We start from the raw sequence: 24,893 nt of genomic DNA on the forward strand, positions 1-24,893 counted from the left end.
CCTTTTTTCGTTTCTGTCTCTTACTGATTTTACTTTCTTGTTATTCTAAATATAAAACGAAATCAAAGGATTTTTTTAAAAAATCGTATATGCCTTTTTGATCATGAAAAGGAAAAACGACTTGTATTTCAATTTTAATTTTTGTATTTTAAAACGAAAATCAAATAACCACTCGTTTTTTGTTTTTCAGTACCCGTTTCAGAACGGAAAATCCAATAACCAGATCCGTACACGGACCCATTTTCTATCAACTACGCAAGTACTGGTGTCTGGTTTAATCTGAAACAAAATATCATCTCACAAGTTCTTCATGTTTTGTTTGGAAAAATATTCAAATGAAAACTGTCTAAAAATATTTAGTGTAAGTACTACTAATCTGTAACCAGATAGCATGATTAAATAAATACAGTAAATATAAAAAAGTGAAGTGTAGAAAACATAACTTGTATATTTTGAATATTCTTTATTAATCTGTTTTCAAAAAGCTACTGTGTATCACTTGGCAGCATTGTCAGTATGTCTTGCCTTAATTACATTTAAAATGCACAGTTTTAAGGCACAATAACACACAGAGACTCAATTAACACAAAAGAGAATCAATCCTCATACAAGTCAAAAGATTTAGGTAAAATTCCCATTATTTCAATAGTTATGGTCACACATTAAATCATACTTCAAGTTTTTCCAACAGCACTAGAAGGCAGCATGTATGTGACGGTCCAACAAAGCTGCGTCAGCTTTGAGTCTCTTCTGCCCTGATTTATGATCTTGTGAATCTGTTGATGTTGTTGATATTTGCTTGCTCATGCCTTCAAAATCTAATAACTGTGGGAATGACCAGGACAGTGAAAATCCTTGTTATATTTATTCACTTTTGAACCATTCAGTCCTCCAAAATTATCTGTACACTGGAAAAACAATATGTAGCTGCATATTTATTGTGGGAAAGAATGTAGACACTGTATATACATAAGTAACTATAAAAAAAAAACCCTGAATAGCATATATGCTCCATACAGACAGAACTAGATTACATTCTCAGTTCCATTCATGTGCTTATCCAGGACTGGATTTTGATTTTAAATGGAGACAGTAAGTCTATGTGGCATTGTGTTAAACTAGGGCTCAGCAAAAGCAGATGAAGTTATGAACTGATCATTATTGAATAATCATTCAGCCTTCTGTAGGTTGATCACACACCAATGCAGCATCAAGTGGTGGCGTTCTGGAGTCATAGCAGCCTCTCTTCTGTTTAGCTGCCACAGGACACAAGTCCCGCTCACACCATCTGATGAAGGAAGGTAAAAGTATATACGATTCATAAATGCAAATTTTGATCTGGATTTTATCAAACTTTATAAGGTTTTTTTTTTTTTACCTGAGAGCTGCGTAGCTGTCAGATGGAGAAGCTCCTTTCCAACATGCATGATCAATGAGAAGGGCTCCTGTTAACATACAGAGAGAATCAGGTGTATGCAGAATAGGACTTTTTTGCAGGGATGACACTACCATTGATTGATTTCATAATTGATTAGTCAGATGATTATTTGGTCTAGAAGACGGAACGTCTGTCAGTCCGACGTAATGTTTTAAAATTTCAAAAAAGCAACAGAATGAGAGAATATTTGCCATTTTTGCTTACAAAATTATCTATTTATCAATTTTTCAAACTACTATATTTCCTGTGGACGATTAATCGCCTATTTGTTGCAGCTCTTATTTAATTTGAATGTGTGCGTGTGGTACCTGTGTAGATGCGAGCCAGGCTGTATGCCAGGTCTCTGGCTGCTAGCTCCAGGTAACTCTGTCCTCTAGTAGCCGCTCCCTGAACAAACTGCTCCAGTTCAGAGAGAGAACCGTCAACTGCTTTCACAGCTGGGGCCAGTGAGGAAACACTTGAAGCACCTGCAAGCAGGGACTACAAGGAGTAGAAAACAAGCGCACTTCACATTCCTGCTCAGCTCCATCACATATTATAGATACCAGACTTGTTTGACAGTATCTGTTCTCGTACCTTGACATGGGTGAAGTAAGCGTGAAGAACCATTCCTGAGCTACGAGCCACACAGCGCAGCACGTCCAGAGAGAGAACGTTTGTTGTGCCTTCCCATATACTCAACACCTGAGAGAGAAAAAGTCAAGTAAGTTTTAAATTTATAAACTGTAAGACAGTGAAATACTTGGTTGTGATTTCACCTGTGCATCACGAAGTAGCCCCGGCAACCCAGTGTCCTCGATGTAGCCTTGTCCTCCAAAGCTCTCCAAGCCCTCCGACACCACAGCCACAGCCTGAGACAAACACAACATCAAAACAGTCATACAATCAAAAGAGCCAGACGACAGTTTACTCTCACATTCATACAAGCTGCCAAACCTGCTTCCCAGTGTACAGTTTGACCACAGGGGTGAGCAGACGTAGGAGGTGCGTATCAAGCTGAGTCGCTATGCCACTTTCCTCTCGGCCCAACAGACGACACACATCCATCACCAGCAGAAAGGCTCCACGAGTCTCCACCTGTTCGTGCCAGAAGCAGACGTGGGTGAGGCATGATGGGGAAACTTAGCACAGAGTTTTTTTTCACTCTCTACCAGCTCACCTCCATCCTAGCCAGAGTTTGCATGTGCAGTGGGTGGTCTTTAAGAAGCTTTCCAAAGGCAGTGCGGCGAGTGGCGTAGTCACGAGCTAACTGGAGCACCCTGTGATTCCACACAAATACACACATTAATAATTGGCTTACTTACACTGTGTCTTTAGAAATCAGTGCAGGAGTCAGTGCAGAGGAGTGACAAGTAGCCTGCCTTCTCATTGTGGATGCTGCAGAGACACTGTTGTGGATCCTGGTAATAGTTAGCATGTTAGCTATGGAGGCCACTCCTCTCCCTTCGTCTGACAGCTGTTGTTAGAGAAAACAAATTAGGACGTCAATGATTTTGAAATATTCAGTTACTGTTAAAACAGATCAGGAAGTGTAGTTTCAACAGCAAGATTAAATTACAAGGAAAAAATGTCCTGTTTCTATATCATCCAACTATTATCTATACACCGCCTAATTCTCAATAGGGTCACGGAGGGGGGGCTGGAGTCTATCCCAGCTTACTTAGGGTGAAGGCAGGGGACACCCTGGACAGGTCACCAGTCTGTCACAGGGCTACATATAGAGACAAACAATCACACTCACAATCACACCTATTTAGAATTACCAATTAACCTCAGCATGTTTTTGGACTGTGGGAGGAAGTACCTGGAGAAAACCCATGCATGCACAGGGAGAACATGCAAACTCTGTGCAGGGGATCTTCTAGCTGCAAGGTGACAGTGCTAACCACCGAGTCACTGTGCAGCCAGTGAACATGCAAAATGAAAACACAAGGAAAATGCACGGACATTATTCAAAAGAAAAAGAAAACTCAAATTATTTCCACCATTTCAAAGTGATTCAGCCACTGTTAAAGTATCAGACGTCCACAGCTGCTCTCGACTGTATGAATTCAGTTCAATAAAATCCATGCAGCTATCAGAGAGTAGCAGGACAGACCTGTTGGTAAATCGACAGTCACAATACTAGACATACGTGCACCACTATGTCAATATACTGGAATGTCATTATGTTAATACAGAATAAACACACATCCTACACACTGGCCAGGTCCCTTACAACTCTGTTTTCTGTTGTTTATGGGGTGGATGTCAATTATCCTGTGCATCACAGCTATGTGCCTCGGGCTGTGAGGTGCTGCACGTGTGAAAACTTTACTAAAATAACACTTCATTTAAAACACTAATTTGCATCTATTTATACATGAGTTAGAGCCGGTTATGCGTTTTTAGCATGTGCCTTTTCTCAAGCAATGGGATCATGTTTCAGTTGACTTGATTTGCATGTTCTGAGAGACGATCTTCCATGGGTAATTTTATAGGCGAACAATATTGGTATTTTATGTGCTATTTTTTGCATTTGGTGAGCAATTTTTTTCATTTTTTGCAGGACACATGTAAGTATAAGCCCAACCTGCACATAGCTACCACCAGCCTGGGTTCTGGGGTCTTTCAGTATCAACGACTGCTGTGTCTCAAATCCATATTACCCTATTTGGTGTGAGCGTCCTGTCACATAAAGGAAATTGGAGAAGATGCTGCAGAGTAAATTAAAGCCACTTCAATTTGATTTGAGATTTTTTTTTAATTTGTTTGTTTTTCTTCTGTTCTCTTTTTTGTCTCTTTTTAGGAGATGTGGACAATGACACCACTGAGAACAAAGCAACTGGGAGATATGGAAGTAAAAGACTGTATTGCAGTTCAGTTGGTGAAGGTTAAAATGTGTTGGTACTCAATAGAGAGAAGTGGTATATTATTAGCAAATGTGGTGAAAGTGTGTGTTTATGAATACCACAGTTTAAATATTGGTTTTCAGTAAATCAGAAATTAAGTGTTTGCTCTGAGGAGTAAATGCGTGTTATTGACATCTTCTTGTGGTCAATTGCTCTTTGTTAAGAAGTACAAGATCACTATGAATTTTCCACTTGACGTCATAAAGGTCCTGCTTGTTCTCGCTCCACAAAGCTTTAGTGAGCAGTACCTGGCTTTGTTGTAAAATAGTCATTGATCTGATCTGCACAGACTACAGTTTGTCATTACTGTGAAAACCCAATGTGTATAACTGACCCTGTGTGCTGGCAGACCATCCAGCAGCAGCTCAGCAGTCGGCATCTGTCGTGTTCCCAGCTTGTCCTTCAGTCTCTGAACCTCTATACCTCTCAGTCGGCCATCCTCATCTCGACTTACCTCTGCATAAAACAGAGACAAACCTTTGCTACCCTGCAGGAAAGAGACAAGCAGTGATGTCACTCTGCATGTCATTCAAAGTGTGTGTTGACAGATGATGATGGAGTGGAAGGTGGAAGACGTACCGGTGTGGTTGCTCCCGTTCTGTCCTGCACTCTGGCCAGCGTGAGAGTCATGTCTGCGTCTGTAGCAGAAGTGAACCACTTGAAGCCATGTAGTTTGTATGAACCATCAGTTTGGGGAACAGCCACTGTCTCGGTGCCGCTGGCTGAGGACGATTGAGAAGGAACTCACTAAGTATTACCATAAATACTGTTGTTTTGCGTGACAAAACCAAAAACAGAAACTGTGTTGGAAAGTAAACATATAACTTCCTCCACAAATAACACATATGACTACATTTAAGTGTCGTAACTGGCCTATATATAAATAACTTAATGGCATTTTAAAAAGTCATGAGCTTTGAACCCTTTAAATACACAAAGTACCATTTGTAATCTGGTTCATGTGGAACAAATACTGACCCACATCAGATCCTCCTTGTCTCTCAGTCATCCACTGTCCAGATGTCCAGAAAAGTTCAGGCTGACGGGTGGTCAAACGACTGTAGGCTTCTTCTACTGGCCACGAAACACCTATGGACTTCTCACACACAGCCAGACAGTCACTCGCTATGCACAATCTACAAACAGTTAGCAGGATAAATCAGGTTAAACTGAGAACGTGTTTACATGGACTGCAATAATCTCATTGCTCTAAAATCCTAGATTACATGCAGCTACACAGTATTTTCTTTCCAATTCTTCCAACTACATACAATAATTTTAAACAATGCCTGGCATATTTTTCATTGATGAAGGCACTGTGAGAAAATCACAGATTATTCACAGATCTCAATAATTGAATACTGATTACAGATGTTTGTCTTTACTGTGAGCATACTTTGTGAGCCCTACAAGGAGTAGAAACCAATTCTAAGAGATTCTGATTTCAGTTTTCGTTTAAATTTGAAAAAATGAAATAAAAATCCCTTTATCATGCTGCACTGTTGCTATATTACTCTATTTGTCTTGCACTACTGATTATCTAGAAAACATAAAAACAGATTTTTTTTGCATAATGTAGTTTTAAGTAGTAAGGTTACAGGAAAAAGCCAACAACATGCATCTCAGTTAATCCATGTAAACACACTTAAACTCATGACAATTTTTAATGTCATTACTGACAGCAGATTCCTGAGTTGGACAGGGATCAGTACATCAGAACATTTCATAATGAATGTTTGGTGTGCAGGTAGAGATAATGTTTAATACTATCTTATTAATGTTAGTTTGACTGGTTTGAACTCACCTGGATGACCTTTGCAGCTCCATCAGTCATGGCCAGAGGACAGGTGTAGAGACCAGATGAAGGACAGTAAATGTACAACTTGCTCATCTGGTAAACACGACTGAAACACCCAATTACACAGAAAATGCATCCTATTAGACACGGACAAAAACTGTTTGTTAAACTGAAGTATAACACACATGCTAAACTGGAGAACGTAGTAAAACAGCGATCGAACCTCCACTCCCCAAATGATCTCTCATAGCCAATGGCCACCAGTCCTTCCTGTGCTGAGAGGTCTTTCATGCGTCTCCAGGCCTCCGAGGTCACGATGTGGTCCACTCTGCGACCCCACGGATCAAAGTGCACCAGCCGTGGAGGGTTGACCTCACACTCTCTGCCCCAGCCGTCCACTTCTTTAGCAACTCGCTCTCCAAACGCACACAAGTCTGAGAAAACCACCTGTGAACAAGTTCATGTGCATACAGTCACTCAGATTATGAACAAAACTGATCCTGTCCAGATGTTTGATCCAGTTGCCACAGCTTTAAGTGCTTTTAGTTGGAAACAATAGTAAGATGGACCCTGGCACTACATTTGCTTTGGTATTGGCTGTTGTTTTGATTTAGAAAATGAATTACTTGATGTTTGGCAGCAAAACTAAGGGAAAATGTGAGTCACACGTGTAACTGAGGTTCTATTTAATAAATGGGTCAAAACATAACCTTAACCATTTGTTCCAGCTCATCAATACCACATCCACATTATAATATTGTAACATACACTTAATATGTGCATCATTAGTTAATATGGCATCCTGCGCTTTGTCTCTACTAATATGACACAATTTATCAGAAACTAGAGGTTTCAGATGCAGCACTGTGGTGGGTCATGTCTGTTTAGTATATTTCCAACTGCAGCTGAAGACTCAGTCGTGCTCCTACTCGCCTCCTGGGGCAGATGTCTCCTCAGGTATCCTTGGAGCAAAGCATCCTCTAGAAACGGGTTCTTCAGAACCGCCTTTTCCTGAAAGAACGATCCTATCCTTGCTCTGGTGAACAGCGGGTGGCCTGCTGCCTCCCAGAGTTGTTCCTCGTCAGATCTCCTTGTGCCTGGCTCGGCTACGCTGGCTGATCTGATGTGGGTCAGCGGTCGAGGAACACCGGACCACAACCTGCCGCAGCCTCTGGCCACACGTCGGTTCAGGAGGGCTGAGACCACTGACATGGCTCAAGACCTTCAGATCGACAGCAAGAAAAGGAAGTTGATGCAATAACATTAGATAAAGTATTTAATGATTGTAGCTGGATAAACCTTACAGCTGAACGATATGAAAAAAAAATCACTGTCAGATACTGCATGATGATGAATGAGTCACAATTTTAGCAGGAATGCTCATTTTGACATTTGCCTTGACCTGGAACAAATGGAACTTGGTTGACTTTAAAATATTACACGCCCAAACTGGTGAGTAAATTACAACAAAAATAGCTTTCTTCTACAGAAATAAATCATGCTTCCCACTGCATTGTAGAAAACACTTATCAACTTTTCTATTCTCTTAGTACCGTGCTGAAAAACACAACATATTATGTGCATTTATTCAGCTTTCAGTAAGAGAATATGGACTGTTCTCACACCAGCACATTATCTCTTCATTCATGGGAAAGATCTGGGTTAATTTCTGGGTAAGAGTTCAGGAAGGCCTGAACCTGTTAATGAAGCCATGAGAAAAATAAAAAATAACTAAATAAAAGATAAGTTTGTGTCTAAGTATGCAGGGGAGGTGTGGGACGGTTTTCCAGCCCTAAACTTGTCCCTAACAAGTATAAAAGGTGCTGTAAGATGTGTCTCTTTGCTGTGAATGTATTTGACCTTCACATGCTCATGAGTCCTTTCGCAAAAGCTTGAATTAAAATACCAGTAAGACATTTCTGAGTTGTGTTGTTTGAACAGATTTCCAACACAGTACTGGAATATGGTGACATTTCACACATGTAAACGCTGTTTATCACTCTGCATTGATACTTAGTGATGAGAGATAAAACACTCTTCACTATGAGTTGTATGCTAATGTTGGGTGGATCGACACTGTGTTTTATTTATTTATGGAGCCCTTACTCGCTGTTTTACCCCCTTACATTACTTCATTGCTGTCTTGGATCACACTGCAGGTGCACTCTGTTTTTACTGAGCTTGGAAAATCCAGTTTTACTCACTGTGTGCCTGCAACTTGGAATAACATTCAGAACAGTCTAAAGCTTGACATATTTTATCTTTAGGAAAATTCAAGTTTTGCAATTTCACCTAATTTTACTTCTAGTTGCTTTTGTTTAAGCGGATTCATTTGTTTTTTTAACTTAAATGCTCCCATTAACGTTTTGTTATTTTACTGACTTAGCCTTTTGATGTTATCAATATTCAAGTTTCTTATTTGTGTGCTTACCTCTTTTCATTTCTTACTGTCTACATTAAAGTAAATGAGACCTTCACACCTCATTGCACTAAAAATGTTAATTAAGATTAAACAAACAAATCAATTAATTAATGATAGGATTTTCACTGCAGTCTACACCTATTCTTAATGAAGCATTTTGCTTCCAGAGAGATTCCCCATCCTACAAATCATATTCTTCAGATGTAATGGGACATGTTTGTTTGGCTTTAATGTTATGACACATTTGAAGTGATTTAGATAATGCACTTGGCCACATTGCAATTTCAATAATATTTCGACTATTTGTGCAGCCCCAGCAACAATACAGTATATATTTTAATCAGTTTAATACAGATTTTTCTGGATTCTTTGTTTTTCCTTTACATAGTATTTTTGAGACACAACACGCATTTTTTGCAGCTTTAAAATATTTGTTTTCCTTTTGTTAGGTTTATATGCCGTCAATTATGCCAATAACGTAACAGCAGAAAAGGAAGCAGAAAAATAAATTGCTTTAGTTATGCCTTTTATAGCTAGTTAACTGATATTATTTCCGAAATTTAAGTAATAATGTTCCTAAGTGGAAGTCTGCTAGTTAGCTTACGTCGAGACTGGTGATCACAAAAGTGGGTCAAGGTTCATTTGATTCCGTGCAGATATTATCTTCTGTTGTGTATTAGTTGGTCTGTTTATCTGATTAATTTGTAACCTAAACGTTAATGCAAACATTCGTAGTTAACTGTTTTAATAGCATTCCTTCAAGAGACTCCGTATATTCACTCTACAACCCGCATTGAACAAGTAGCTAACAATGAAGCATTTTTAACGAATAGGAAGCTGATTTATTGCCAGTGACTCCTAATAAGTTCACACAAACACCTCCTTCAACACTGAATTACCTGCAAGTCCAACCTGAAAGCTTGTGAGATGTAAAAGATATACCAGAAGTCTTACCTTACGTTTCCCGAGCTGTGTTTACATTCACAGCTGCAAGTCCTCTTTCAGAATAAAAGCCTATTTTTGTTACATGGTTCAAGCTTAAGGTTGGTCACATTAACAAAACTGACAATGAAGTTTACAGCAAAAACAGTCACCAAAGCCAAAAATGACAATATGCAAGAGAAGTGATCAAACCCCTGGAAAAATTTCTAACAATTCCAAATAGCATCATATGTCAATAATCCCACTACTTCTAAGTACAAAAACAGCTCCTTTAAGAAGAAAAACTAGAAACTCAATGTCACCAAAGTGAACACAGGGTGATCACTGAAGCAAAATTGAGCACACCTTGCAAGAACTGCATGAAAACTGTTATAAAATGCGCTGTGACCATCAGAACTTTCCAGATTCTGGGCTGTTTCTATCTGCATGTCTGCATCATGGCTTCAAAATGGGGAAAAAAAGTTTGCAAAATCCTTTAAATTGTCATTGTGACACTTCATAAGGAAAGAAAAGTACTGAGCTGAAAATCTGTCAGAACACATTTTTAACAAAAGGTGCATAATGTAAATTTCGATAGTGTCCAAGAAAAACACCATTACTTGCTTTTTGGCACTTAACTGCAAGATTAAACTTTGCTGAAGATCATGACAAGACACCTGATCAACATTGGGAGAACATTCTTTGATCAAATCGGACCAACATGATTTTGTTCAACTCAGATGTAGTCTAGCATGTTTGGCGTGAATCTAGCCATGACTGCTATTGTAGATGCACAGCCGTGGCAGTGAATTACAAGGGTGAGAGTGTGGTGATATGGGGCTGCATGAGAACTTAAGGTGTTGGGGAGATGACATTTATAGATGGCACCATGAATGCCTGTGAAGAAAGAAAAATACTGGCAGACAAGAGGACTCTCAGACTGCAGAAGCTTGGCAGAAGAGGAATATTCCAGCATTGTAACGACAACAAAGCACACTGCCAAAATCTCTCACGCGTTTTTAAAGCAGAAAAAAGTGAAAAGTAAGACCTGGCAAAGTTTGTCACCTGGCATAAACCCAATAGACGTCTTTGGGGTATTTTTGGTGTCATGAGAAATAAAGTTGGACACCATAAGTATTGAAAAAAATAAGATTTGAATATCAGAAGTTAAAGCTCTACTGACTCCTGCTGCACTCACTTTCTACTGTGGGACATGCATTTTTAAAACTGTAAACCTAAGCTGGTAGTTTTCAATTTTACACAACAGAAAACACCCCACTGTTTAACTTGGAAGTAATGCAATTATTGAGAGACGAGACAATCTTTAACTAGGTGACATTTAAGTGGTATTACTGTGATATTTGTCACACTAACTTGACAGCAAAAAGAAGATATAACAATAAACAATAACATATAAAACTGATCTTTTATGGATGATTTTCAGTCATTTTACTTTCAACCTTCCTTAATTTTTAATCAAATACAATGAACTGTAATTGTTTTTGCTATTTGCAAATGACACATTGATGTCAACCTTCATAAAATGTGCTTTATGCTGTAACATGTATTAGTATTTAACCAGATAACACCCGTCAGTTGACGTGTCATTCCCACCACGCTGTACAAAATGCAAGTGTCACTGAGTTACAGTTCATTGTTGGGAGACAGATTGCAAAGCTTCAGTTAGACTCAACCGTCTTCATTGGGTCCAGTGGCAACTGCATTTAAATGTATGGTTTGCTTTTTTAAAATTATAGTTACGGCTCTTTAGAAAATGTAAATTGTCCCAAACAATATTTTGCTACTTATCACACGGACAAACTAAAATATTCTGCTGAACCTGGTTTATTGTTTTAAGTAAAGGTTTGTCAAAAATACAGAATCCTTTGTTCTAGTTAGAACAAAATGACTGAAAGCATGCATTAATAAAACATTTCAATGACATGTTAAAAATCTGTTTGAAACAAAGACGCAGGCACTGAATAATTATGAACACACATTTTTTGCATTCAACTGAAATTGTTTTCCTCCAAAAAATAAACACAGAACAGTCATAGCTTAAACACAGAAGGGATGTAAGGGGATATTCATACTGATAAAACCCAGTAAGTAGTTCTTATTTGTAGATGTGACACATCACCCAACCGTAGAAGACTAACCTGGTTTGCTGACCAGGATGGGGAAACATCATGGGTAACACTGATGTGTTTTTAGTGTACAAAAATAAAAGTTACTGTTTAGGTACAGTGAGCAGTACAGAGCACAGACCGATCCTTGGTGTGTGCACTTTCCACCTGACAATGGACCAAAATGAAGAACAAATAAGATTTATCACAACATTAGCTGACTATATAAAAGAGGAAATACATTGTATTAAACCTACACAAACTAATCCAAAGCTCAGTCGAGGAGAGACGTCTTAAACATAGATTAACATATATAAGCAGGTATATAAAACGGACTAAAATCAAAACAACAGGCCAGGAGAACTGCCAGTCTCTTAATGTCCATGTCCTCTTCTCTGATATTTCTCTTTTCTGTATTCTTCAATCACCTTTGGTAAGGAGGTCTTCTATGTAGGCATCAAGTTCGTCATCTGTGTTTATGTCAATGTCCTGAAAGTGGGACAAACAGAAACACATTACTCTGAATATGCATGTATGCACAAACGTGTTTATCAACTATTATAACTGGTGCAGTGTATTTATTGACCTCCTACAGAGGTTGTTTCATCAATAATGTGCAGTCCAGATTATGTATTAAAGAGTCTTACCTCTTGTACTTTCTGCAGAAGTGCTACAATGTTTGTTCGCAGTTTCTGTAGTTTCTCATCTGCCTCCTTCAGTTTGACTTCAGTGCTGTTGCTTTTCTCTTCTACAGCTTTGGCCCTGGCATCAGCTCTGCTCTGGTACGAATTACACAACGACTGGAGACCAGATTCATACTGCTGGAAATACTCTTTCTGCATGGAGGGAGAAAAACAAATTAATACAAATACTCTGGACAAGTAAGCACAGCAGTACAACCAAACAAACATGTATAAGGACACAATCCATTCCCCAGTACACACAGTTTTACCTTCTGCAATCACTTTATTAATTTCGGAATAAAACTACATATTGTTTTATATTTGGGTTAATTTTTAGTCTAAAGATCAATCTTCTAAATCATTTGTTATCCATCTCACCAAAGGAAAAGCCACCAACTCCTCAGCTGTCATGCTGTTAACATCGTCCTTTGGAATCCGAAAAGCAGGAGGGAAGAAGTAGCGCAGCATTGTCCTAGAGATATGAAGAGCACAGTGAACACACCACAGCATGATGACACCTCAGGGAAGAAGGATTCTGAAACTATGGGCTCTGGTTGACTGAATTTACCATGTGTGAAGTAGTAACACTAATTCGTTGTAACCAGCTCACCTCAACATGGTGACCAGGCTGTCAGTCACCTCTCGACTGGTTCCTGGTTGGGTAGTGTCTGGCTCCATGGGTGCCGGGCCCCTCTCGGTCTCCTGTTGAGTGTCAGGCGTCTGAGAGATTGGAGATGGTGGCCGCATCAACCGCACTTCATCGCTGCCCTTAAACACCCTTTACAGAGACAAGCATACATGTAAAGGATATGAACTGTCTGGCGTGTCAACAAAACATGTTCAGAAAGCAGCAACAGAGACACTGTATCTCACCATCGGTCTTTAGGGGTGGATCGAGGCACGTAGTCAAATTTAACTTTCCAGCGCACGCTCTGTTTATTTGCCTCCACAGCAATGACTTTGCCTGTGTACCACTCCTTATTGACACGCACTTCAACCAGCAGACCCTTATCTGGAAAATAAAAACGCATAGGTAGAAAATAGTCTTTTTCCAGCATGTGTGTGTGATACATATTAGCATAGGGCAGTCCAGCATCTCACCCTTTTGAGCATTTTTTGGGTCGCTCTCTGGCTCCTGCTGTGAAGCTTTCTCGGTTGCCTGAGAAAAGAAAAATGTGTTACCACCACTGCAGTAAGAAAACTGACTCAATGAAAGGACAGTGAGGTTAGAAGAAATCATCCGCAAGCCTTTCAAGGAAAGAAGTCCCAAAGTGATGTCAGTAGTTAATCGGCAAGAATGGCATGCTCAGCTGAAAGGAGCTGTTATTACATACTAAGAAAAACAGTTTCAAATTCGAGAAAGGATTGAGAGAAGAGAGAAGGTTAATCTGACATTACACTCTTATGAGCTGAAAGATAAGTTGTCTTGATTGTTAGAAGTTGTGAGAACAGACGCAGGCCAGCTTTAGTTAAGGGTAGTCGAGAGAGGGGCCCAGTAATGCTACCTTTTCTTTAGCCCCAAGCTGTTGTGTGGAAATGGATTTAGGAACAGAGGTTGGTGTGGTTGGCGCCTGCCGAACAGACGCAGAAACCCCTTTCCTCTCAGGCTGAGAGTGAGTTTTAACCTGCAAGGTCAACAACAGAGGGGTTCTGACTGGAGGTCCGTAATGATACTTTCTTCACTATATGTGCATTGGGTTGAGGGTCACCAATGAGCTATCCACTAATTAATCAGTGTTTGCTGCAATTTTGTTAACAGTCTTCTGTTAATATTTGTCCAAGGGAACAAAAGAGTATCCAGTCAGAAAATATAACATCCAGATGACAAGATATTTTACTGCTGTGCTGATGCTCTGTAGACATGAGTATCTTTCAGGGTTCCAGACTGCAGCAGAAATGATCACATATGCAACCACCTTTTTGAGTATGCATGAGAAAAACATTTCACAATGTCACATGTGTGCACAGGCATGATGACCATTAGGCTGATTTGCTCCCTCTGGCTTGCACCGGTAGCAACTGTTAGCAATTAGTCATTCGAAGAATTAGTTTTTCTCCTGTACTGGCAAAATCAGTCTTTCCCTGCCTGACACGTGAAACAATCCATTTACATGTTAATGTGTTTCAATGATTAAATGATCTAAAGCTGCTTATTTAAAAAAAAAAAAAAAAAAAAAAATGCGAAGACAGAGGAATGCGAGTGGAGAGGGAGAGGTCTGACACTCAAATACAAGGTCAGACTATGATTGTGTGTTTAGTAATTAACTGATGACTTTAAAATTGTGATAAAACCTGAAATGAATGTAGAATTTTAATGCTACAAACTGCCTTGATTTTGTTCATTTCTTGCTCTTCCTGTTCTTCATTTCTCATATGACAGAGTGACACTGAGCAGCCAAAGGTGACAACCAGCAGAAAGAAAGCCAGTAGCACACACCTGAACAGCAGCATCCTCTGGGCATTTTCACACTGCACCACACACAAGATTAGGATGAAGACTTTAGTAACTTGTGCAGAGTTGAAATGTTCCCATTTTAGAGACTTAGTTCACCTTCTAGGTCTAGTTCATCTTTTGTTGATGTATAAAACTACAGATAACTTCTCAGTAGGATTACGAAGCTGTTCCGACAGTATTTCTGACCTGATGCCAAAAGAATATACTCTAGTGTGAAGTGCATTGTGTGTTTACCTCGTCCAGCTTTGCACGTTTGGGAGGTGGGGCCTTTTCCACCACTTTGCCACGGTTACTGGCAGCTGCCGTTATCTTAGATTTTTTTGTCTGTGGTTCTTCCTCACTATCCTCCTCACTCTCTTCCTCCTCTTCTTCTTCCTCTTCCTCCTCCTCACTGTCGTCTTGCTCCATTATTCTCCTGCGCTGTCCGGCAGCTACTGGTTTGGCAGGTGACGCTTTGGTAGATGCCTATGTAAGAAGACAACTATCACTATTCCACACTGTCTTAGGGTTTAACTTGTACATGTAGCCGTATTAAATTCTTGTACCAACAAAACCCTCCATTCCATCAAAACTGTAACTTACCCGTGAGTTGCGGCTCGGTGGGGGTGTTTTGGCAGTAACTTTGGGTGCGGGCTTTGCAGCAGCAGGAGCAGCCTTTGCTGCAGCTCTGGACCTGGATGGTTCAACCCTGGAGGGTGGAGGTGGGGGGGCAGATGTTCGGGTGGGGCGTTGAGAAGGTGTACGAGTTGGAGGGACACTCGAGGCATTTTTAAGGTGAGCTGGGAGTGGTGGGGAGCGTGGGCGAATTGTGGTCCTTTCAGATGACCTAGTTGCCTGATTTGGCAACATGCAAAAAGAACACAAACATTTCAACGAGATACTGAATTAAAAAACCAAATCGTAAGAAACAACATTGTTAGTAGTTGTACTGTATGCTTAGTTTGATCAGGAGTCATTAGGAAAGAACCAGAAATTGGTCAAGGCAACCATCCATCTGAACATCTTTTGCGGCACAAACATATAGTGTCAGGTTCACTAATGAGAAGTGACTATACAAAAGGTCTTATCTATACTAAATCTGTGAATTTATTTGTGGTTATTTTGAACAACAAAAATGGAAAGAGGACTCAAAGAAATTAGATAATTCAGAAATCAAACTATCATTTCAGTGCCATTTCCTTTAAATTTTCCATTAACTTTATTGTGATAATGTGACTTTCATTACTACAAATGGTGAAAAAAGAAGACACACTATTTTAAAGCTTTAATTGTATATTTTAAAGCCTGCAACTACTTTTGTGTTATTCCTAATATTTGAAGTGACATCATATAGAATTATACATAAAATAAAACATGAAAAGATGTAAAATGACCCAGAATGAGAAAATTTTGAAAAGTATGAGGAGCTTGTACCTGAGAGGAGCTCTCTGTTGGTTTCATGCTGACCTCCAGTGGCAGCTTTTTCACATCTGCTGCAGATTTGATGGTGCTGGTTTTCTGATAGGTGGAAATGAAACATTTTTTTATGTCCGGATAAACATAAAACAGAGGCAAAAAAAGATGTATAAGATACCTGCAAGGCCTCTAGTTTCTCCTGCTGCTGTTTGATTTTGTCTGCTAGCTCTTTCCGTTTGTCTTCAGCTGTCAGCTTGTCTTTCTTCAAAACACCACATGGCAAATTCTGTTTTTGTTCTGGAGCATCACACCTAAAAACACAAAATGCACATATTATACATGTAGAAACACCACATTCCATGGAAAACACTAACACAGTGAGTGTTGTGAAAAAATTGCCACACAGAAGATGCATTACATGACAAATTCAATTAATAGAGTAAATTTAATTATTCCTTTATAGTCATATCTGATAAAACCTCATTGTGCTTGTACCTGTCCTGGGTGCTGTCAGGGTTCATGAGACAAACCCAACTGTCTGGGTAGCGTTTGTCCACCGCATCCATCTGGAAAGGCAGTGTTCTCCACTTTAAACATTTATCTAAAAGTAAAATGCATAAGAGGTTACGTTTGTTGCAATAATTTACTTTGCTTAGATAAAACAAGTCAGTGAATGCATGTGTGAATCTGCAACTTACCACACTGAATAGTAAGTGGTATCTCCATGGCACGGCGTCTCTTGTATCTCAACTCTGATGACGGAGGTGCAGACCAGCTGGCAGACAGATATCCAAACTCATCCCAGAACTTCACTATGCCTTTCTGAGCTGCATATCAAACACAGATATTCAGACTTTCAGACGACAACAAATTTGTTAAAGTTGGACTTTTTGAGTAAATAGTTGAAGCGGGAATTTTTAAAATGGAAAACAACACTATCTTACTTGTCCCTGCCTGCGGCTGCAACAAAATATTTACTTACAGCCCACCTCTAGCTCAGACACTACTCTATCCCTGTTTCTGTCTTTCGTGGAGTCTGACTTGTTGATGCCACCTGTATCAAACACAACTGTCAATGTTGGACACAGACGCCCTCAAGATTTCATCCATCCATCCATCCATTATCTATACACCGCTTATTCCTCACTAGGGTCGCGGGGGGGCTGGAGCCTATCCCAGCTGACTCGGGCGAAGGCAGGGGACACCCTAGACAGGTCACCAGTCTGTCGCAGGGCTACATATATAGACAAACAAGCACTCACACATTCACACCTACGGGCAATTTAGAGTAATCAACTAACCTCAGCATATTTTTGGACTGTGGGAGGAAGCCGGAGTACCCGGAGAAAACCCACGCATGCACAGGGAGAACATGCAAACTCCATGCAGAAAGATCCCGGGAAAGCCGGGACGCGAACCAGGGACCTTCTCGCTGCAAGGCGAAAGTGCTAACCACTACGCCACTGTGCAGCCCCCTCAAGATTTCAGTATGTTTCAAATTAAGTGGCTGTCAAACAATTAAAATTGGCTGAAAGTGTGTCCAAATTTTCAGACTTCTCGAAACGTTCACCATTTTTCTATTTTGACTGGTCAGGTCAGGTGTAGCTGACAATCATGAATCCAGTAATTAAGGAATACTTACCAATGTTGATATCCTTCCAGTACTGAGCTAAATATTCCCCCATGGATTTTAGTAAATGTCGATACTCTTTAGCATCTGCAAAGTCCTGTTTGTTGTGAGTTGGCTCTAGAACTAAATATGGGACATCCACTACTCCAACCACACCACCACATGCCCTGAAACACAGAAAACAGAGTAGTATTATATTTTTATTTAAATCTTTCACTGAACCTTTTCTGTCTCGTGCATTTTACTTACATGCCTCCCTCCAGCTGAGGACCCGTCTTCTCATACATCTTGATTAGACGAGAGCAATTGTACACAAACATCCCATCCAGGTCCCTTTGTTCAATATTCATTCCAAAAATAAAATTCAACTCCTTGGGCTCCTTTAATGCTCTGAAAAATAAGAAAGAATTGGAGACTGAGAGGGAACAGACAAAAAAGCAAACATCGTACCCTGATGTATTGCGCTTGAGTGATTTTTTTTGTAGGGCAAACCACTGTTCTCTTTGCATGTAAATAGAGAACACTATAGTTGACAGATGTATATAAAATGAACACAGTATTTTTTTTGGGTCCGCAATGAAAAACAAATCTAACTTCGTCCATAAATAGGGCATCTTGACATTTGCAGATTTGCTCATCGTACTTCTGTTTGGCTTCGAGTATCCTTTTTTTCATGTCAGCATCCCTTCGTAACATCATGGCTGAATCCTGGACCTTTCTTAGAATAGCCTGAAGGAACAAAAGAAAGAGGAAGATATTAGTAGGTAAAAGACCCTACAAGAAACACATGCAGGGCTTCTATTTTTCACATTGGACCTAAGGTTTAAAATCTAATCTCATGGAAGTTTTGCTATGCTACTGAAAGCTGCTACAAATTGGTTGTCTAAAACACTGCTTACACCAACTAAAACGCATGTAGATTTGAGCAATTAACTGAAATATCTTATTTGACTCACCCGTGAATCTTTTGACAGATCCTCTCCCAATCTGGCCTCCAAAGCCATGCACTTACTCTCCACCTCTCTGGCCTTTTCCTCCGCTGAAATACATTACACAATATTGTCAGCTAGACTAAAACTAGCACAAACCTTGAGGTTATAGAATGAATAAAACACCAACTCACCAATCTTTGCAAGGTGATCTGCTTTTTTGACTTCCTGCTCAGCACGAGTTTTAAAACGAGTTGATGAGTATTTATAAACCCTTTTAACAAAACAAAAGAGCCAATCAGTCTAGTCATTTAAATAAGCAAGCTACAGACACTGCATCCATGCACAATTATGTTACCTTGGCTTGTAAAGACAGCAGGAAAGTCTCTTAGTCCTGACTTTATGGCCCTGGATAAAAATCCTCATGCGTGGGTCGATGTACAAAACAGCAGCGTATGCTCTGAATGACCTCCTCTCTGGCTTCCTGTGAAAGGAAAATGTGCAACCATTAACATTCAACATAGGTCAGTAGAACAGCTAAATGAAGTCACTTTGCAAATTGAGCCCAGTAACAAATATACGCACACTCCTTCTGCAGGAGTCCCAGCCATCAGAATATCCTGGTGATCTGTTTCTACATCCAGCTCTGGTTCTCTGCTGTCCATCAGCTTCAGGTTATAGATGATCACAAGAGTACCTTTTAATAAAATACAACACAAAAGTAAGCAACAATCAGTATCAACCATGTATTCACCTAACATTGCAGCTCATAGAATCAAACTGAGAGACATCACAAGTAAACCTTTTACATATAAACACACATTTATATGCTTACCACTGCTGCTCTCTATTTTGTTGAATTGCTCCATCAGCTGCTGCTCATTTTTAAAAGGTGAGTATTTGAAGATCAGTTCTGTCTCAATGGCATATTTCTCAGGATCAGAAGTCAGCGGCTCCTTGGTCCTCAGATCCCAGGAGGGGAGCGGCACTATCACCTGCAGGGGCGATCAAAACCCTTAAGTACAAATATCTGGAGGGCCATCATTTCCTTGCAGAACCACATAGTTTGCATTCAACTACATGACTGTTGACAGTCAAAATACACTGAACAAAAACAATAACAGAAGGCAAATAGTTGTCTTTTCTGACTTGGAGAAAAAGTTCAAAGTCAAATTTTAGTTGATACAGGTAGATATGGGTTGTATTTAGCCACCTATTTACCAAACGTTTTTGAGCTGTTTACAAATTCTCAAGCACTGACCACACCAAGACCAGGTGTGGCTTTAAAGGACAATGATCAGTGTGGGAATATTGACACTTTGACAAGTGACAATAAAAGGCCACAGAAATGCTGCTTTATTCGAATGACACAATGCCACATACAAAAAAAAAAACAAAACAAACAAAACAAAACAAGAAGAGGCTGTTGGTTGCTGGATGCCGGCATGTCAGTTTGGAGCATAGCCAGACACATCAGGAAGAGTCGAGCGACATTCCACAAGCCAACATCAGCAACTTTGTTAACTCTCTGTGCTGCAAGTGAGTGACTCTTTGCTGACTTGTTTTCTGATCTATGGCCCCATTCTCTATCTGCCCATTATAGTTTCCAATAAAATGCATACTTTGTTGTTTCATGAGGTCCATTCTGCTGTAGTGATGTTATGTGTTGGAACAGAACTTATTTCGTTATGTTCAACAGAATCAATGGAATTTAATTTAAAAAATTACATGATGTGTTTAATATACTTTTTTGGGACTGTAAACAGCCTTCTGATTTGCAACCACATAACTACATACATTCTCGCACAGAATGAAAGAAGTATGCAATGTAGTTATTAGCGACATTCGGTGCTTGACCTTCACCAAGCAAACAGTGACCCCACAGACATTCATAAGACAGGAAAACCTCCAGAAAACCAAAACAAAGCATGAATGAGCACAAAAGCACATTACGCCAAAAGATCGGGACTATCCTATAACTAAACATTTCAATGACATTCACCATGAGATTATGTCATAATGCTTCTGTCAGACGGAACCTGTCACCTTACCACCCAAACACATCGATATATATTCTTCAAACACTAGCTTTTAAGGGAATTAATTATGAAATGCTTCTTAGCATTTTCTTACTAATCTATTACATTGTATATAGAGATTTAATCAATTGTAACTATTACTAAGCATTAATCAATTAAAATTCCTTGCGCACTGTCAGACAGTCAAGGATACCTATGAATATGCACGTACTTCCCCAGGTTATGACCTGTTGATTGTGTTCATTTATTTATGTACACATTAATGCTGAACAGATTCTGAGCGCTCAGATGCTGACTGTACTTATATATGGTATTGGAAAGGGACTGAAGGAAATTTAGCCATGGGCAGGCTTTAAAGATTCATATCCTTGTATTTTACTCATGCTATGCAAATATATTTGTGATAGAGTTCCGATTCTTGCTTTCTGTACATTACTGAAAACTGTTTTTGTGCACTCACGATACATATTAATATCAATGTACATATGCAATTAGTAATTATTTAATCCAAAAAGGAACATCCAATTGGTAATAATTTAATCTGGCATTTTTAAACATGCCTAGTAAAAGCAATGTTCAGTGCTGAATAGTTCTAATAGCTGACTCTGACCTCATCGAGTCCCTCCTCTTCATGGAAAGTCCTCGATAAGAAAAGGCATGTCAGTGCGTTTCCCTTTTTTGTGAACAAGATGAAATCTTTCCCAATACGCATAGAGCCCCTGTGGAAACAAACACATAAATAGTATGCACAATTGTGGAAACACTATTGGACGAATTGCAGAATCATAATTTAACAAGAACTGGATGAGGAACTTACGATTTCAGTCCATTTCCATACTGGCCAATTTGAGTGGACTCAGGAGATCGTTTGCTTGACTTTCCAAACTGAATCACATGGGTTGCCTCATCTAATGAAAATGATTGTTAAAAGGTGTTTCACACACAGAATACATAAACATAAAAAAGACCTAAAAACTAGCTTTAAGTTTCTCTAGTAATTAAGTCACTCTTACTCGGGTCCATCCCAATTCCATCATCCAGGAAACAGAGCATATAGCCACCCCGCAGCTCTGGCTTTTTTTCTGTCAGAAAAGCAGGAAGGCAAAAGAAAAAGACAGATACTGAGAACAATGAATGAATCTGAATGCTTAGGCATTTGAAACTGGGCAAATTAGTCTTAAACGTACCAGTGTAGATGTCTATCCGTGTGGCATTGGCATCTCTGTGAAGGAAACAATGCAATTCTGAGACTTTCTATTTATACAAGGAAGATATCACGGTAAGTTATCCACGCTGCATAAATTGTGAACCATTGTAAGAGTGTTGCAAATCATTATTGGTACCTTGAATTGTCCACAAGCTCTGCCAAGGCTCCAAATAAGAACTCGTGGGTCGTCCTAAAACGGGACAACAGTTGAATTAGTACAGCAACAATTAACAAAGCGAGCTGGTCAAAGAAAGGCAATGTATCTGAGATACAGGATCAGAACTCAACAATAATATTCAGTGTGGGGTTGTTACTCAGTTACACAATCTGTATTTCCTTACGCCTGTTGAGACAACGTCAATTTAACTAGAACAGAGGACTTTCAGTTAAATACTGTATACATTACCTGGTTCACTGTAAAACACTTCTGTTATACTCTCAAAGACAGACTACCCTGCCATCTATTTTCATCCTCATAATGGTACCTAGCACCTTTACCACTTCCTGATAGTATCATGTTGTAACTGAACAACAACATAGAGATGCTTCATTTCAGTCATACTTAGACTGAGTAAATACTATAGAGCATTAAGCAATTACTTTTCTGTTTTTTGGTTAATCATCCATACAATCAAAAACTTTAATCAAATGCCCAGCACAAACAACGGACGTTACCAGCTAGATTTTTGCGTAAATAACTACATCTAGCACTAATGGTTTCAGTCCTACATCTGTGGTTAAATCCTTCCTGAACCTGTGCATAATCCCTAAGCAGTGGATTTGGAAATTAGGCTAGCTCCGATATCATCTCTGTTTCTAAATGTATTAACTTGCTTAAACCCTATATGTTCAAATATGCAGAGACAGGTTGAACTGAATGATATGAGAAAATGTTGAATTTCTTTTGTAGCACTGACAAAGGACCACTCTCTTCACTTTGCAATGCACAAGCAACAACGAAAAAGCTTTGGAAAAAGCACAAACATGGCAATGTTGCAAACCTTATGTTTTAAATACATCATTTCCATACCACACATAACAGACAATAGGAGAGTTTAGAAACTAGAAACAGTCAATACATGTTACAGGGTTAACACAGCACTAACTAGTTCATGCAAATAGACTGGAAACAATTTCTCTGAAGGCGACTGTCTAACAAATGATAAGTGGCACACAATGAAAGGAGTGTTTCCTCTTCTTTGAACAGGTGATCAGGTTTAACAGGATTAAACATAATTATTCAAAGAACCTTTTAGGCTGGAATAGGATTGTTGTTAATGATAACTACAGTGCTCCCTAAGTTATGTGTACAAACATTAATGTTCAGTATTGATCTGTGGAGCCATCCGTGCATCTTATGTTACTGTGTACATAGATGAGCTGGTATGATAAGTCCTTTATTTCTCCCCACGCCAGGGGAAATTCACATTGTTACAGCAGCTTATGTATCAATAGACGTAGTAATAGAAATAAAATAATAGAATAGTAGTAATAATATTTACAATATGTACAGGGATAAGAAATGAGGATGAAATAGTACAGTATTGACACACTGTAAGGCAATGCAACATAAAGTGGCTTGAAAAAATAAGTTTAAAAAGTGCAAAGATGTAGCAGTGCAAGAATGTCTGATGATGATAATGATGTTTCTATCTGTAGTTGGTAGTTTCTATTACTAACTACCATTCAAATTTTACACCTGACAAGGTTTTAAATCTCTGTAGTAATAAATTCATGAACACACCTTAATTTGGAAACTGGTACTTACGAATTTGTGTGCAGATACTCAAAGGTAAGCTGAGCCCTGCTCAGATTACTGTAGCTGGAGTAGGCCATGGCCACTCACAATTAATTCCAATGTATTTCCTGGTATCCTGTTTGTCTTCTTCCTGAGCTCTAGTTTAGAGCTTTCATCCTAAAAGGGAAAGACAACTGTCACGAATCTTGTCTAATTACCACATATTCCCTTACTGCAGGTAACATGAGCTGACATTAGCTGATGTGGACTCTTTACAAGTCAGAGGAGACACCCATGCCTCATTACAAGCGTCCCTGCAGGTCAAGGTATCACCAAGCACCACGTGGAGGCCCGATGGGAACAACAAAATGTTATGAATTGGAGCAAAGAGCGCCCTCGGTTCCGTGTTAGCTGTGAAGGCATTAACGTATATATAAATACTTGCAGAAGTTAGTTCCTGGCCTAGCTGGGTGTCTTCGAACAAATGCTAAGTCATGTTAAGTCAAGAACATAAATAAACATTTCAGACCTTATGTTTGAACTGGTGCAAACATTTACCGTTGGGCTAACATTAGTAGCTAGCGGACTTTAGCGTCTTCTACAGAATGTTTATGAGGCAACGGTAGCTAGCTAGCTTCACACTGTGGAAACATTAAGCCGTATTAAACAATTTTCACCGACTTTGCTGACCATCCTCATATGACGGGGACTCTGCAGTTGCTTCGCGTAATCATAACAACTAGCTCAAGGAGGAATAAATACTTTGCAACATTACGTTTTCTTCTCCCTGATATGAAAGTCCTCCAGGCCGCAAAGAAACCATCCACTCCGACGTCGTTACTTGGTTTCCCTCTGCCCCGCACAAATCCCGCCTCTACGTTTCTACACTCAGCCAATAGGAAGGCGTCATGCTAAGATTCTTAACGGTGATTGGAGAAGAAGTCTTCTATGTGAAGAGGGTGACATACCGGTGCATCAGTCCGAGGCAGCGCCTCCCTTCATTGAATTTAATCACTAGTTTGCTTAGGTACACAAAATGAAACCTGTTTTCAGAGTACAATTAGAATCATTAACATCATTTACAGAAGCAAATTTTCATCATGTGTTCTCCACATAATGAGCAATACAGGCTTTTTTTCTTTTTAGAATCAGTGTCAAAGCATTTGCACTATAAGCTTTGAAAATATATGTTCTGTTCTTGATGTTACATTTCAGTGTATT

The 24,893-nt window shown here is 39.4% G+C and overlaps 2 protein-coding genes across 8 annotated transcripts; both read right to left on the reverse strand.

Annotated features, from left to right (window-relative positions):
• Nucleotides 1-443: 443 nt before the first annotated feature.
• On the reverse strand, nt 444-9,569 carry LOC111586676 (acyl-CoA dehydrogenase family member 11-like). 2 transcript variants are annotated; one of them, XM_023296452.3, is made up of 15 exons: nt 9,504-9,569; nt 7,061-7,349; nt 6,351-6,574; nt 6,134-6,233; nt 5,308-5,425; nt 4,909-5,051; nt 4,664-4,816; nt 2,800-2,894; nt 2,598-2,697; nt 2,375-2,515; nt 2,197-2,289; nt 2,015-2,122; nt 1,747-1,918; nt 1,379-1,445; nt 444-1,288 (listed from the first exon to the last, which is right to left on the reverse strand). In XM_023296452.3, the coding sequence occupies exons 2-15, from the start codon at nt 7,337-7,339 to the stop codon at nt 1,174-1,176; spliced, it is 1,908 nt and encodes a 635-aa protein (XP_023152220.2). In that variant the 5' UTR covers nt 7,340-7,349; nt 9,504-9,569; the 3' UTR covers nt 444-1,173. The 2 variants fall into 2 exon arrangements, with proteins under 2 accessions (XP_023152220.2, XP_023152221.2); XM_023296453.3 differs by lacking the exon at nt 9,504-9,569 and adding an exon at nt 9,449-9,494.
• Nucleotides 9,570-11,299: 1,730 nt separating this feature from the next.
• morc2 (MORC family CW-type zinc finger 2) lies at nt 11,300-24,544 on the reverse strand. 6 transcript variants are annotated; one of them, XM_055011750.1, is made up of 28 exons: nt 24,448-24,544; nt 23,703-23,849; nt 22,071-22,124; nt 21,915-21,949; nt 21,741-21,809; nt 21,545-21,635; nt 21,338-21,446; nt 19,524-19,683; nt 19,274-19,385; nt 19,047-19,172; nt 18,883-18,962; nt 18,716-18,798; nt 18,403-18,488; nt 18,009-18,149; nt 17,772-17,926; nt 16,828-16,956; nt 16,625-16,730; nt 16,308-16,440; nt 16,148-16,231; nt 15,317-15,568; nt 14,969-15,199; nt 13,785-13,904; nt 13,381-13,438; nt 13,153-13,291; nt 12,890-13,057; nt 12,658-12,751; nt 12,244-12,432; nt 11,300-12,085 (listed from the first exon to the last, which is right to left on the reverse strand). In XM_055011750.1, exons 2-28 carry the CDS (start codon nt 23,768-23,770, stop codon nt 12,017-12,019), a joined length of 3,141 nt encoding a protein of 1,046 aa, XP_054867725.1. In that variant the 5' UTR covers nt 23,771-23,849; nt 24,448-24,544; the 3' UTR covers nt 11,300-12,016. The 6 variants fall into 6 exon arrangements, with proteins under 6 accessions (XP_054867725.1, XP_054867727.1, XP_054867728.1 ...); XM_055011752.1 differs by having other exon boundaries at nt 24,354-24,493; XM_055011753.1 differs by having other exon boundaries at nt 24,350-24,465.
• Nucleotides 24,545-24,893: the final 349 nt, after the last annotated feature.

This window comes from Amphiprion ocellaris, chromosome 6 (genome assembly GCF_022539595.1).
Source record: "Amphiprion ocellaris isolate individual 3 ecotype Okinawa chromosome 6, ASM2253959v1, whole genome shotgun sequence".
Taxonomy (NCBI): domain Eukaryota; kingdom Metazoa; phylum Chordata; class Actinopteri; family Pomacentridae; genus Amphiprion; species Amphiprion ocellaris.